General features: G+C 37.5%; 1 protein-coding gene across 4 annotated transcripts in view; it reads left to right on the top strand.

The window, feature by feature from the left end:
- TRPM7 (transient receptor potential cation channel subfamily M member 7) overlaps positions 1-15,832 on the top strand; it is a 118,449-nt gene that overhangs the window by 17,608 nt on the left and 85,009 nt on the right. For 3 of the 4 annotated variants that reach the window (XM_034994275.1, XM_034994277.1, XM_034994278.1), the window contains exons 2-3: positions 5,081-5,160; positions 13,673-13,711. In XM_034994275.1, the coding sequence (XP_034850166.1) occupies positions 5,081-5,160; positions 13,673-13,711 (119 nt within the window). Of the gene's footprint in view, positions 1-1,421; positions 1,837-5,080; positions 5,161-13,672; positions 13,712-15,832 lie in introns of those variants that run through there. The other variant, XM_034994276.1, reaches the window with a different exon arrangement.

Below are 15,832 nucleotides of genomic sequence, written 5' to 3'. Positions count from 1 at the left end.
CCTGAGCTCACAGTAGACACTTAAACCGACTGAGCCACCCAGGTGTCCCTTGATGGTTTTTAATACATTTATTTAGTTATAACCACCACAATATAGTTTTAGAACACTACTGTCCTTTCACAAAGTTCTCTTGTATTTGTTTGCGGTTTATCACTATTCTTACTTTCAGCCCCAGGCATTTACTAAATTTATTGTTTCTATGGTTTTGTCTTTTCTAGAAGTTTCATGTAAATGCAATTATGTAATCTTATTGCCTTACTTTTTTTACTTAATGTTTTTGAGGTATAGCAATGTTGCATGTTATCCTTAGCTTGTCCCCCTTATTGTTATAAGTAGTATACTATTATGTGGCTATTTGATTTTGTTGGCTGTTATGAATATTTCTTCTATGGACGTTCAAATACAAGTCTTTGTGTGGACATGTTTTCATTTTTCTTGGGAAGATACTTTAGAGTAGAATTGCTGGGTGATACATAAGTTTATGTTTAACTTTTTAATAAATGACGAAACTTTTCCTATATTGTCTATATCTGAATTAAATTAATAAATGAAAAAGCAGTAAGCATATAGCATAAGTACAATCACTAACCTGCCTTGTTTTTACAAACCATTTCCAATTTGTCTAAGACATGCAACCTTTAAATAACAAAGCACAGTATAATTTCAGTACTACTCCTGAATCCTGTTTTTTTTAATAATAGCATAATGAAAATTTCATGAGTTTCAAGCAGTAGGTTAAGTTGGTCTTGGTAGAAGTTCAGCCTCATATCGTCACATGTCAGAGCAGCACTACCAAATGATATTTTTTTTCAAGTTATGAGCAGAAGTCATATGAAATGTCTTGTCTTTTCAGTTACCCCTGCTCTGCCTTAACATCAGTGTATGGTTGTGGAGTGGGATAAGGGTCTAGGATAGGAATAGTATATATACTAGCAGTTTAACTGGTACGGCCAGATCTTTTGGTTCTCAGGACAGTGCTCTTGTGATCCTGGGGATATGGTTCTATTACTCTGTAGTTCCATAAGGGGGTGAGGGGTCGTGGTGGAAATTGCATTTTTAAATAGTGTAAGCTTCATTAGGAAGGTGACGTTTACTCAAGGACTTGAAGGAGGTGATAGAATCGAAGTAACGAGGCAGGATGCAGAGACGCAGAGCACTAGGACCTTAAAGGTTATTGTAAGGACTGGCTTTTATAAAAACTCTTGAGTAAAATGTGAAGGCATTGGAGAGTCTTGAGAAGTGACATAATGACATATTTTTAAAGGTTTTACTTATTTTAGAGAGAGAGTGGGGGAGGGGAGAGGAAGAGGGAGAGTGTTCTAAGCAGACTGCGCCAAGCGCAGAGCCCGACGCGGGGCTCCGTCTTACAACCCTGAGATCAGGACCTGAGCTAAAACCAAGAGTTGGACACTTAACCAACTGCACCACCCAGGCACCCCTGATATATTTTTAAAATATTACTTTATGTTTAAGACTTAGCTAGATTTCCATTTAGATCTTCATATCTGTTGCATGGAAGAAAGTTGGAATCTTGGCAAAGAGTTGCATGACATGTAAGATTTTGTGCGTTAATAATTATTGTTAGAATCTGTGTTCCAAATTGTTGTATACCCAAATATGCACCGAATAAACTCTTTATATTCATTCAAAGAAAGAATACTACTTTATCTCTTTTGATGAATAGAGACTGTAAGGTGGCAGGGGTAACATGAGTGGATTCTGATAAGCCAGGCAAGAGGTGATGAAGATTTTTGCCTTAAAAAAAATAGAACTGGAAGAATAGAGTTGGCATTTACTGAGATTGGGAAGACTGTATAAGAAAAGAGTGGATGAAAGGTGAGTTCGGTTCAGGCCATCTTAAATTTAAGATGCCTTTTGGACATCAAAATCAACCTGTTGAGTTGGCAGTTGGATATATGAGCATGGAGTTTAGGGAGGGTTCTAGTGTGGAAATATAAATTTGGGAGTCATCCAGTATATTGTGATAAACTGGGTGCGAGCACTGAAAGAGCGAATATAATTGGAAAAAAGAAGTCCAAAGATTGGGGAGAAAGAGGGGTGTCTGGGTGGCTCAGTTGGTTAAGCATCTGCCTTCGGCTCAGATCATGATCTTGGGGTTCTGGGATTGAGCCCTGCATTGGGCACCCTTCTTCAGCTCCCCCTGCTTGTGCGCGCGTGCTCTCTGTCTCAAATAAATAAATAAAAATCTTAAAACAAAACAAAAAAGACTGGGGAGAAGAGGGGAGGAATTAGCAAGGGAGATAAAAGGAGTGACCGGTGAAAAGGCCAAACTAACTGATGATGTTTAAAGAGGGTGAGAATGACAACTTTGTTAAATGCTGCTAGAATGAAGGACTCAATGAAGATGAGTCCTGAAAATTGACCTTTGGATTTAGAGAAAGTCATTAGTGATCTTGTTGAAACTTATTTATTTCTTTTTTAAAATATTTTATTTTTATTTATTTATTTTTAAGATTTTATTTATTTATTTGACAGAGACACAGCAAGAGAGGGAACACAAGCAGGGGGAGTGGGAGAGGGAGAAGCAGCCTTCCCGTGGAGCAGGGACTCCGATGTGGGGCTTGATCCCAGGACCCTGGGACCATGACTGAGCTGAAGGCAGAACACAATGACTGAGCCACCCAAGCGCCCCTAAAGATTTTATTTGTTTGAGAGAGATAGAGAGCGTGCACACAAGCAGAGGGAGCAGCAGAGGGAGACGGAGAAGCAGGCTCTCCACTGAGCAGGGAGCCCTATGTGGGATTCAGTCCCAGCCCCCTGGGATCATGATCTGAGCCAAAGACAGATGTTTAACCGACTGAGCCACCCAGGTGTCCCTTGTTGAAACTTAAACTTATTTCAAGAGGGTGGTTGGCTTGAAAGCCTGACTGGAGTGAGTTTTAGAAAGCGTGGCAGGAAAAGAAAAGGGAAAAACTTTTACCAATGATCTGTATTGTAGATGGAGGCAGAAACATGGAGTGTTAGCTTGAGGGGAAGGTGGAGTCAATCAAAGGTTTGTTTTGTTTTTTAAAATGAGGACAATAATGACATGTTGCATGCTGATGGGAATGAGTTAATAAAGAACAAAAAAAAATTAAGAAGGAATTGGTGGTCAATGTCCTTTAGTGAGGTGTATGGGATTTAGGGCACAAGAGGAATGGTTGGACTTAAAATAGAAGTACATATAGTCGTAGGAAGGAAGGCAGAATATGTGGGTACAGGTACTTACTGGTGGATATATATGATAGAAGCTTGTACAAGTTCTTGTTGCTTAAATTTGCTCAGTTAAATGGGAAGTGAGGTCATCTGTGGAGAGTGAGAATGGGGAAGAAGGTTTGGAGGTTTGAGGAGAGAAGGAAGTAGTGTGAAATCATATAGGAGAATGAGAAAATGGACTAGGGATATATAGTGTAATTGTTGGGCATCATTAAGGAGCATTTGAGGTTTGTGGTCAGGGTTTTAAAATGAAACTAGGGAGCATTGTTCTGTTTTGTCTAGTTACATTAACACTAAGTAAGCAGTTATGGAGTAGTTGGGCAATTAAGTTGAATCAGGGTTGGGTTTGCCAGATGTATTCTAGAAGCAAAGATGAATTTCTGGTATAGTTAAACTAGAGAGATTCCTGCCCCTACCCCCCACCCCCCCATGTAGGGGAAGCAGATTTTTCTAAGGAATACCGGATTTTAGTTAGAATGAGAAGGTGGTGGAGGGATTATGCTAAGTGAGCTTTAGAATGTAGGATATTTTGCTGACTCAGGGTGCTATGTTCTAGAGGTCATCCTGTGATTTTTATAACTAGGGGATCATGATGTAATTTGTTCCCACCTAAGTGAGTCTATTTAAAGAACTATTTAGGGGCAGGGCGGCTCAGTCAGTTAAGCGGCTGCCTTCGGCTCAGGTCATGATCCTAGGGTTCTGGGATCGAGCCCCGCATCAGGCTCCTTGCTCAGCATTTAAGGAAATGGACATTTTGAAATGGAGAGAGAATTTTGGCAGAATTTACCAGAATTAGCACTGAGGGAATAGACTAAGGTTTATTATTAGGGTACCTGAAGGATTTGAGAGGAACCTGCAAAACTTCACCCATCATAATATTGTCTAGAATGTCGCTTCTCTCAGAGGTTTCCTTTTAGAACATAGGCTCTTCCTTTTTGGACTGTCCTGATTATGTTGCTAAATTATATAGAGGATGGATTCCACAGTTTTTAATCTACTCTGTTATAAGAGTTTCATCTGTCCCAGTACATAATGCCTCTTCCTTTTTAATCAGTCACCAGTAGCAGGATGAGGATACGGAGTCTAAGAGTCTAAGGACCTAGGCAGAAACTTAAATAGTGGTATAAAAAATTAATTTAAAAACAACTTTTCAATTTTAAAAATTATTTCAGATTTACTGTAATTGAGGGAAATGTGTTAATCTTCCACTGTGATCCTAGATTTGTCTTATTCTATTAATTTCTTGTGTTATGTATTTTGAGACTCTTTGGTTACACATATTTAAGGTTGTTATCGCAATCTTGTGAATTAAACATTTGTAATCATGTAATAACCTACCGTATCCCTATTGATGTTTAGTGTTTATTTTTCCTGATACTAGTTTTCTTTTGATTAAGATTTGCTTAGTATCTTTTTCGTCTGTATACCATTAACCATCCATGCCCTTATGTTTTATGTATTTAACTTAGAAATAAAATATAGCTAGGTTTTATTTTGCTAGTTAAATCTGACAATCACTTTTAATTGGTTTTTAAATGATCCACTTCCCAGGATCATACCAGCCCCTCTCTAGGTATTTGGCCCATATTGGGAATCTCAGACTTGATTTTCCTCCTCTCATTATGTGAAACAACAATATTTTCACAGCATATTGATTTAGTAATCTAAATCACAGTGGACTTGAATGATTATTATATTTTAGGTGTGTTTTCTTCAGTAAGTCTTTATACTCTTGGTAAATAGTGAATTGGAAAAAAGTTAAATAGTATAGAACTATTTTTTTTTATGTACTTATCATTAAATTACTTCATTGTACTATCAGTGAGTTAATTTATAAACTGTCTTTTAAAACTTTTTGTTTCAGTCCCAGAAATCCTGGATAGAAAGCACTTTGACCAAGAGGGAATGTGTATATATTATACCAAGTTCCAAAGACCCTCACAGGTAAGCATACCTTTGTTTTTTGGGTTCCTCTAGAAATTTAGATGTAAATTATATTGCTGTTTGCTTATTAAAAACCAAAATTATTAAAGTATTTATAGTTACTGTTAACTTCTGTGCTGACTGTTAATTATTCATTTAAGATTGAGAGGAGAGGGCACCTGCGTGGCTCAGTTGGTTAGCGTCTGCCTTCAGCTCAGTTCATGATCCCAGGGTCTGGGATTGAGACCCGTGTCGGGCTCCCTGTTCAGTGGGAAGCCTGCTTTTTACTCGTGCGCGCGTGTGCTCTCTCTCAAATAAAAAAAGTAAAATCTTAAAAAAAAAATTGAGAGGAGATATTAGCACAGTATCAGCATTCTGGAGTTCTTAATGACGTTTACAGCATAAAACCTCTTCTTCAGGGCGCCTGGGTGGCTCAGTTGGTTAAGCGACTGCCTTCGGCTCAGGTCATGATCCTGGAGTCCCTGGATCGAGTCCCGCATCGGGCTCCCTGCTCGGCAGGGAGTCTGCTTCTCCCTCTGACCCTACCCCCTCTCATGTGCTCTCTCTCATTCTCTCTCTCTCAAATAAATAAATAAAATCTTTAAAACAAAACAAAAACAAAAACCTCTTCTTCAGAGTGTTCCCCCATCCCTAAACTCCCCCAGATCATACTAGTATATTACAAAGATAAGGCAGTTAAGACTCTTAACTGATTCACTGATAATGAGAACTTCAAAATGTGTATTTATTGAACATCTACTGAGTACCCAACACTATGGTTCATGCTAAAGAAATCAATACAAAACCTAATAGTTCCTATATTTGTTTGTCAAAATGTAGATATAGCTCAGCATCTGCTAGAAAACCTATCAGAGATTATAGACATCTCTAATTGACTTTTTGATCTTTCACGTGGCTTTGATAATAGAAAAATTTAAAAGGCACTAGTTAAAATTCAAGAAAAAGTTAACCTCTTGAGGTATTTATTGAAGTAACATTTTCCATAATTTTTTTCTTGTGGCCTAAAAATAGATAAAAGCTTAAAAGGACAAATCAAAGAGTTATTTCCTAGAATACAGAAAACCTCTCTTCATAGGCACTTAGGAAAAATTAGTTGAGAAATGCATTTACAAGTTTTTTGAATCTTCTTACCTTTCTCATTTCCTATCAAACCTTGTTCTCTATCCGGTTAACTACTCTGCAGCTTTTATTTCCATTTGATATATGACTCTTATAAAAACATAGCCAAATTCAGAACTAGAACAAATAATCCTAAAATTTGGATGAAACCACAAAAGACCCTGTATAGCCAAAGCAGTCTTGAGAAAGAGGAATAAAGCTGGAGGTTATCCCAATCCTGTATTTTTTTTCTTTTAGTTCTTTTTTTAAAATTTAAATTCAGTTAATTAACATATAATGTATTATTGGTTTCAAAAGTAGAGGTCAGTGATTCATCAGTCTGATAATATCCACGGCATCACATGCCCTCCTTAATGGCCATCACCCAGTTACCCCATCCCCCCGTCCCACTCCCCTCCAGCAACCCTCAGTTTGTTTCCTATGATTAAAAGTCTCTTACGGTTTGTCTCCCTCTCTGATTTTGTCTTGTTTTAGTTTTTCCTCTCTTCCCCTATGATCCTGTTTTGTTTCTTAAATTTCACATATGAGTGAGATCATGATTGTCTTTCTCTGATTGACTAATTTCGCTTAGCAGATTACCCTCTAGTTCCATCCACGTTGTTGCAAATGGCAAGATTTCAGTTTTTTGTTGGCTGAGTAGTATTCCATTGTGTATATATATACCACATCTTTATCCATTCATCTGTTGATGGACATCAGGGCTCTTTCCATAGTTTGGCTATTGTGGACATTGCTGCTATAAATATTGGGGTACAGGTGCTCCTTTGGGTCACTATATTTGTATCTTTGGGGTAAATCCCTAGTAGTGCAATTGCTGGGTTGTAGGGTAGCTCTATTTTCAACTTTTTGACAAGAAAAAGGAAAAAAAAAAGACAAGAAATGTTCTCCAGAGTGGCTGCACCAGCTTGCATTCTGACCAACAGTGTAAGAGGGTTCCCCTTTCTCCGCATCCTCGCCAACATCTGTTGTTTCCTGATTTGTTAATTTTAGTCATTCTGACTGATGTGAGGTGGTATCTCATTGTGGTTTTGATTTGTATTTCCCTGATGCCGAGTGATGTTGAACATTTTTTCATGTGTCTGTTGGCCATTTGTATGTCTTCTTTGGAGAAAGGTCTGTTCATGGATTCTGCCCATTTCTTAACAATCCCAGATTCCAAGATATACTGCGAAGCTGTGGTAATCAAAATAGTGTGGTACTGGCACAAAAATAGACACATAGGTTAATAGAATGGTATAGAAAGCTCAGAAATAAACCCATGCTTATATGGTCAATTAATATGTGACAGAGCAAGAATATTCAGTGGGGAAAAAGACTGGTGTTGGGAAAAATGGAAAGCTACAAGCAAAAGAATGAAATTGGACTGCTTTCTTACACCATATGCAAAAATAAACTAAAAAAAAACCTCAAAATGGATTAAAGACCTAAGTGTGAGACCTGAAATCATTAAACTCCTAGAAAAAAACAGGCAGTAATCTCTTGGACATTGGCCTTAGAAACATTTTTGTGGATATGCCTCCTCAGGCAGGGGAGACCAAAGCAAAAATAAACTATTAGGATTACACCAAAATAAAAAGCTTTTCCACAACAAGGGAAACTATTTTTTTTTTTTTAAAGATTTTATTTATTTATTTGACAGAGACCTAGCGAGCGAGGGAACACAAGCAGGGGGAGTGGGAGAGGGAGAAACCGGCCTCCCACCGAGCAGGGAGCCCGATGTAGGGCTCAATCCCAGGACCCCGGGATCATGACCCGAGCCAAAGGCAGACACCTAAAGACTGAGCCACCCAGGTGCCCCAACAAGGGAAACTATTAATAAAACAAAAAGGCAACCTCCTGAGTGGGGGAAGATATTTGCAAATGATATATCTGGTAAGAGGTTAATATCCAAAATGTACAAAGGACTTACACAGCTTAACACCCAGGAAAAGTGGGCAGGAGACCCAAATAGGCTTTTTTCCAGAGAAGACCTACAGATGGCCAACAGATACAGGTAAAGATGCTCAACCTCACTAATCATCAGGAAAATGCAAAGCAAAACTTCAGTGAGGTATCATAATTTCATACCAGTCAGAATGGCTAGCATCAAAAAGACAAGAAATAACAAGTGGTGGCAAGGATGTGGAGAAAAGGGAACCCTCTTGCACTATTGGTGGGAATATAAATTGGTGCAATGACTGTGGAAAACAGTATGGTGTTTCCTCAAAAAATTAAAAATAGAAATACCATATGATCCAGGAATTCAGTATTGAGTATCTACCCAAAGAACACAAAAACACTAATTGGAAAAGATATATGCACTCCTTTGTTTTTGTTTTTTAAAAGATTTATTTATTTGAGACAGAGCAGGGGGAGGGGCAAAGGGAGGGGGAGAGAGTCTCAGGCAGACTCTGTGCTGAGCATGGAGCCCTGGGGTTCGATCTCACCACCTGTGAGATCACGACCTGGGCTGAAACCAAGAGTCAGATGCTTAACCAACTGCACCACCCAGGCGCCACGATATATGCACTCCTGTATTTATTGCAGCATTATTTACAATAGCCAAGATATGTAAGCAACGTTAAGTGTTGCAATAGATAATAAAGAAGGTACAGCATGTGTGTGTATATACACACACATATATATTCACACACACACACACCAAATAGAATATTAGTCATAAAAAAGAATGAAGTCTTGCTATTTGCAAAACATGGATGGACCTAGAGGGTATTATGCAAAGCAAAATAAGTCAGAGAAATACAAGTACCATATGATTATACTCATATGTGGACTCTAAGAAACAGAACAAACAAGCAAAAACAGACTCATAGAAACAGAGAACAACTGGTAGTTGCCAGAATAGACAGGTGTAGGTGTAAGGGATGGGGTAGGGAGATGCATGAAGTGAATAAAATGAATAAGTCACAGAGATGAAAAGTATAGCATAGGGAATATAGTCAATAATATTGTAATGTTGTATGGTGACAAATGGTAACAACACTTATTGTGGTGGTAATGCATTTTGGAATATATAGCATTGTTCATCACTGTTGTACATTTGGAACTAATGTAACATTGTATGTCGACTATACAAAAATAGCAAAATTGGTAATTTTTTATAAACTTACATTTTTTTAAGAGGGGGAAGTGAGAGAGAAAGGGGAGGGGAGGGGCAGAGGGAAAGAATCTTTTTTCTTAAAAATTGAGATATAGGGGTGCCTGGGTGGCTCAGTCGTCAAGCGTCAGCCTTCGGCTCAGATCATGATCCCAGAGTCCTGGGATCGAGCCCCACATCAGGCTCCCTGCTCCGCGGGAAGCCTGCTTCTCCCTCTCCCACTCCCCCTGCTTGTGTTCCCTCTCTGGCTGTCTTTCTCTCTGTCAAATAAATAAAAACCTTTAAAAAAAAAAATTGAGATATAATTTATATAGCATAAAACTGACCATTTGAAATATACATTTTGTTGGTTTTTAGTATATTCAAAAGGTTTTACAAACATCACCACTATCTAATTCCAGAACACTTTTATCACTCCTAAAGGGAACCCAGTTCCTATTACCAGTCACTCTTATTCTCCTCTCCCCCCAGTCCCTGACAACCATGAATCTACTTCTCTCTTTATGGATTTGCCTGTTCTGTACATTTCATATACATAGACTCAAAAATATGTGGCCTTTTATGTTTGGTTTCTTTTACTCAGCATAATGTTTTCAAGGCATGTCCATGTTGTATCAGTTCTTCATTTCTTTTTAAAGATTAATTAATTTTATGTTTTCTTTATTATTTAAATTCAATTAATTAACATAGTGTATTCTTAGTTTCAGAGGTGGAGTTAGTGATTCCTTAGTCTTATATAATATCCAGTGCTCATTACATCATGTGTCTTCCTTAATGTCCATCACCCAGTTTTCCCATCTCCCACTCCCACCCCTCCAGCAAACCTCAGTTTGTTTCCTATAATCATAGGAGTGAGATAGAGAAAATCTTAAGCAGGCTCCACACCCAGCACGGATCCCAGTGTGGGGCTCTATCCCATGACCCTGAGATCATGACCTAAGCCGAAATCAAGAGTCAGACCCTTAACCGACTGAGCCACCCAGGTGCCCCAAGGCAGTCATTATTAGTAAAATTTTGGTGCATTTAATTTTAATATTTCCTCAATAGGTTTTGTTTTAAAAGGTTGCTATATTCAGCCTAGGTGTAAAATATGGTATGTGCTCTTTTACAAAATGTTATAGTAAATATGATATTGCAGATATTTTGTAAGAATGGTAGTTAATATTCTGTTAATGTATAGGCCACAATTTATATATACCTGTACCATTATTGAGCAAATTTCAGTTATTTTCAATTTTTAGCCATGATAAAGTAAAATTAGGCCATAATGAAGACCTTAGTGGATAAAACTTTCTTTGTGTTTAAGGTTCCCCCCCCCCCCCAGTGTATGTAATGCCAAAAAGCTTTCCAAAAGGATTAAAGCAATATACACTATTACCGGTAGTGGCAAGAATGCCTGCTTTACTGAATATTGACTAGAGTAACATTTTTCTTTATCTGCAAGGAAAAGTGATTAGTAGGAAATAGTATATGTCTTAAATTTGCATTTACTTGATTAGTGAGAAAATATTTTTTATGTTTTTTAACATTCCTTCAATTTTTGGTAAATTTGGTAAATGTCATTTAGATAATAAAACAGATAAACCTTAATATCTCTTCCAGTCATTATTCCGTGAGTTTTTGAATTTCTTAGTAATGATTAAAGATGTTTTGTTACAATGTAACATTACATTAAAAAAAAGATTTATTTATTGGGGTACCTGGGTGGTTCAGTCAGTTAAGTGTCTGCCTTAGGCTCAGGTCATGATCCCAGAGTCCTGGGATTGAGCACCGTGTCGGGCTCCCTGCTCATTGGAGAGCCTGCTTCTCTGTCTCCCTTTGCTGCTCTCTCCCTCTGCTTGTGCGTGTGCTCTCGTTCTCTCGCTCAAATAAATAAATAAAATCTTTAAAAAAAGAAAAGATTTATTTACTTATTAGAGAGTGCCTGCATGTGGAGTTGAGGGGTAGAGGGGAGAGAATCCTCAAGCAGACTCCCCGCTGAGTGCAGGGTCCGACATGGGGTTTGGTCCTAGTAACATTACATTTCTTAACCAGAGCAGAAGTGACATTTCCCAGGTCACATGGCTAATAATTCATAAAGGTGGGATTAGAATTTAGATCTCCTTAGTTCAGGGTGCCAGTTCTAAAGTAAGACATTGTTCTTTCATTGGGAGAAAATTATGGTTTTGCTTTATTAACAAAAGAGATGGTATTATTGAGGAGTTATTTCCTATACTTTTTTAATTTCAGTTTGCAGTAGAAATTTAACTTTAGGTGTTAAAGGAATCTCATTCTGTTACTAAGTATCTTTGGCTGTAGCCATCCATATGAGACATAATTTTCAAACACTGGTAGCTGGTCATTTCTTTCTATACTAGTTGAAATTTTTTTTATAAGATATTTTTAAGTAATCTTTACATCCAACATGGGGCTTGAACTCAGAACCCTGAGATCAACTGTTGTATGCTCTTCCAACGAGCTAGCCAGGTGCCCTTGAACTAGTTGAACTTGAAAATTAGGTTTTTATGAATAAGCTAATACATGGATTTACAAGATACCAAAATTTATAAGTGAAAGTCCCTTTCTACCACTGTGCCTTAACTATAAATTCCCCTTCCTAAAGAAAACCAGTGATACCTATTCCTCAGAATATCTTCCAGAAATAGCTAGATACAGTCTTTGCATGGCCTAGCAGATGTGTATTTACTCCTCTCTCTCTTCTTTTAAGTACATACTGTTTAACCCACAGTGTTTATTATCTTGGCAATAACCACTGTTTTTAGTTGTTGCATCCTTTTAAATTATATATCTGGATCATAGTTTGTTTTAGTAGTTCCTTATTTTTTTTAAAGATTATTTTTTTAATCTTATTTTTAAAATCTTTTTTAATCTTATTTTTTAAAATCTTTTTAAAGATTTTATTTACTTACTTGAGAGAGTGAGCACAAGCGGGGGGAGCAGCAGAGGGAGAGGGAGAAGCAGGCTCTTCACTAAGCAGGGAGCCTGATGTGGGGCTTGATCCTAGGGCCCTGGGACCATGACCAGAGCTGAAGATAGACGCTTAACCAACTGAGCCACCCAGGCGCCCCTTAGTTTCTTACTGATGAACATTTTAGCTATTCTGTTTTTCTTTTTGTTACTAGAAAAAAAAATGCTGTACTGAATGAATAACCTTTGTACATTATTTTACACATGTGCTACAAATATTTTTTAGCCTATAATTTTAGTATTGGTATTAGAGTTTGAGAGGGAGTCTACATTTTTTTCATTGTAATGGGTATTACCAAGTTGCCTTCCATCGAGATTGTATCAGTTTATACTCCCACCAGCATATAAGACTACCTATCTCGGGGCGCCTGGGTGGCTTAGTTGTTAAGCGTGTGCCTTCGGCTCAGGTCATGATCCCAGGGTCCTGGGATCGAGCCCCGCACTGGGCTCCCTGCTCGGCGGGGAGTCTGCTTCTCCCTCTCCCACTCCCCCTGCTGTGTTCCCTCTCTCGCTGTTTCTCTCTCAAATAAATAAAATCTTAAAAAAAAAAAAAAAAAGACTACCTATCTCTGTTCTCTTCAAGATACTGTCTTAAAGGACTAAAAAAATCTTTTCTAATCAAATGCCTTTTCATATGTATGTTTTTACTTGTGAACTATCCATATGTTTTCCTTTTTTATGTAAATTTGATGAAACTTTCTATATTAGGGAAACTAACCTTTTGCCTGCAATTATTTTTTCCTGTTTGTCTTTAGACTTTATGAGTGGCATATTTTTGCCATGTAGAAATGTTGTATTTTTGTGTAGTTAAATCTGTCAATCTTTTTCTCTTTGGTTTCTGGATTTTGTAACAACTAGTTGTACTTAAAAAAAAAAAGGAAACTATTTTAAATATGTGGGTGAGGGAATGGGTAAAATAGGTGAAGGGGGAGTAAGAGGTACAACTGGTACCTGGTATTCCAGTTATAAATAATAATGGAGATAAAAGTACAACATAAGGAATATAGTTAATAATACTGTAATAACATTGAATGGTGGCAGATGGTGACTAGTCTTGGTGAATATTGAGTAATGTATAAAATTATTAAACACTATGTTGTGTACCTAAAACTAGTTTAACATTGTATGTCAACTACAATAAACAATGGAAACTATGTGAGTTAAAAAAAGTTATTTGAGTGTATAAACCAAGGTATAAATGACATATCTACTGAACAATTAGATAAGCGTTATAGTTTTCCTTTGATTTGTACTATTATATGGATTTTATGTAGTTTAAGTTAAAATTTTTTTTTTAATGTTAAGTAATAAATTTACCTTGTTTTATAGATGCCTTCCAGGATGTCAAATTTGTCAGCAACTCGTCAGGTAAGTTTAATAACAAAACTCTATTGCACAAATTTTGAAAAATAAAACTAATATTTTATTTTATTTTTATTTATTTTTATTTTTTATTTTTTTTAAAGATTTTATTTATTTATTTGAGAGAGAGAGCATGAGAGACAGAGAGCATGAGAGGGAGGAGGGTCAGAGGGAGAAGCAGACTCCCTGCTGAGCAGAGAGCCCGATGCGGGACTCAATCCCGGGACTCCAGGATCATGACCTGAGCCGAAGGCAGTCGCTTAACCAACTGAGCCACCCAGGCGCCCTAAAACTAATATTTTAGAAGCATCAGTTAGGTGGGATAAAACTCACAGGTTATTGCATTTGATTACATTTGAAAGTTACTTTACTCAGAGTTGGGAGGTGAAGGATTAGGCGAGGCTATATGAACTCCAGTGAAGCTACTTGAGCAGATTTCTAAAGTTGAATGTGAATTAGTTAGGTAAAGATTGAGCAAAAGGGATTTAGGCAGAGAGAACAGGACGTGGGAAGGCCTGACAGTGAAAGAGATTATGATTCTATCAGGAAACTACAGAATGTAGAATGTAATATGGATATTGGAGAGATTTGATCTGGAGAAATAAGTAGGAACTAGATCATTTAAGCTGTTTGTGTACTGTGTCACATAGTTTTGATTTCATGTTAAAAGGATATACAGGGAAGTAAAATGCTTAGTTTTTCTTTTGGTAAAAGCAGTTGGCATTTTGAGGAGATTGGATTGGGAGGAAAAAATAGCTTGGAAAGTTTTGGAGTAATTCTGGAAAAACTGAGAGCCTGAATTAAGATAGTGGCTATGATGATGAAGGGAAGTAGACATATTTGAAGGAATTAATGAGATAAATTCAATAGGATTTGGTGAATCCTAAATTTCTTGCCTAGATAGCTAAGTAAATAGTAATGTTGCTCATTAAGATCTGATGAATGAATATAAGAGTAAGACTAGAAGGTCTCTGGTAGGTAGGCTAGGAAGAAAAGCGCACAGAATGCACTTTTCATTTTAGATATATGGAGTTGTTTTACCATTTCCAGTCCTGTTCATTCCTTCCTTTAGGCGCAAAGTTCCAGGGGGTATCTTTCCATTCAAACTGAAGATCTTCTTTTAGTGTTTGGTATAATGCAGATACAATAGAGATGAATTTTCTCAGATTGGTTTATCTGAAAATATGTTTTCATATTTTTCATTTTTCATGTTTATTTTACTCTCATTTTTGAGGGATATTTTCCCTAGATATAGATTTCTGAGTTGATAGTTTTCTCATTCTATAGATTCCTGAGTTGATAGTTTTCTTATTCCAGCACTTTGAAGATACCATTATATTGTCTTCTGGCTCTTGTTTCTGTTGAGAAGTCATTTGTCACTAGTGTAGTTCTGTATGTAATGATCTTTTTTCTCTCTGGCTACTTTAAAGACTTTCTTCCTGTATCCTTGGTTTTCAGCAGCAGGTGTATAATGTGCCTAGGAGCGGTTCTCTTTGTATATACTGTGCCATAAATATCTGCAAGTTCATATTTTTCACCAAATTGGGAAGTTTTTTTTAATTATTATTTTTTAAATTTAATTTTATTGTGTTATGTTAGTCATCATACATTACATCATTAGTTTTTGATGTAGTGTTCCATGATTCATTGTTTGCGTATAACACCCAGTGCTCCATTCAGTACGTGCCCTCCTTAATACCCATCACTGAGCTAACCCATCCCCCCAACCCCCTCCCCTCTAAAACCCTCAGTTTGTTTCTCAGAGTCCATAGTCTCTCATGGTTCGTCTCCCCCTCCGATTCCCCCCCCTTCATTTTTCCCTTCCTACTATCTTCTTTTTTTCTTTTTCTTTTTTTTTTTAACATATAATGTATTATTTGTTTCAGAGGTACAGGTCTGTGATTCATCAGTCTTAATTCACAGCGCTCACCTTAGCACCTACCCTCCCCAATGTCTATCACCCAGCTACCCCATCCCTCCCACCCCCCTCCACTCCAGCAAACCTCAGTTTGTTTCTGAGATTAAGAATTCCTCATATCAGGGCGCCTGGGTGGCTCAGTTGGTTAAGCGACTGCCTTCAGCTCAGGTCATGATCCCAGGGTCCTGGGATCGAGTCCCGCATCGGGC

This window comes from Mirounga leonina, unplaced genomic scaffold (assembly GCF_011800145.1).
Source record: "Mirounga leonina isolate KUSES-001 unplaced genomic scaffold, KU_Mleo_1.0 Mir_91, whole genome shotgun sequence".
Lineage (NCBI taxonomy): Eukaryota > Metazoa > Chordata > Mammalia > Carnivora > Phocidae > Mirounga > Mirounga leonina.
This window is presented reverse-complemented; position numbering and strand designations above follow the sequence as displayed.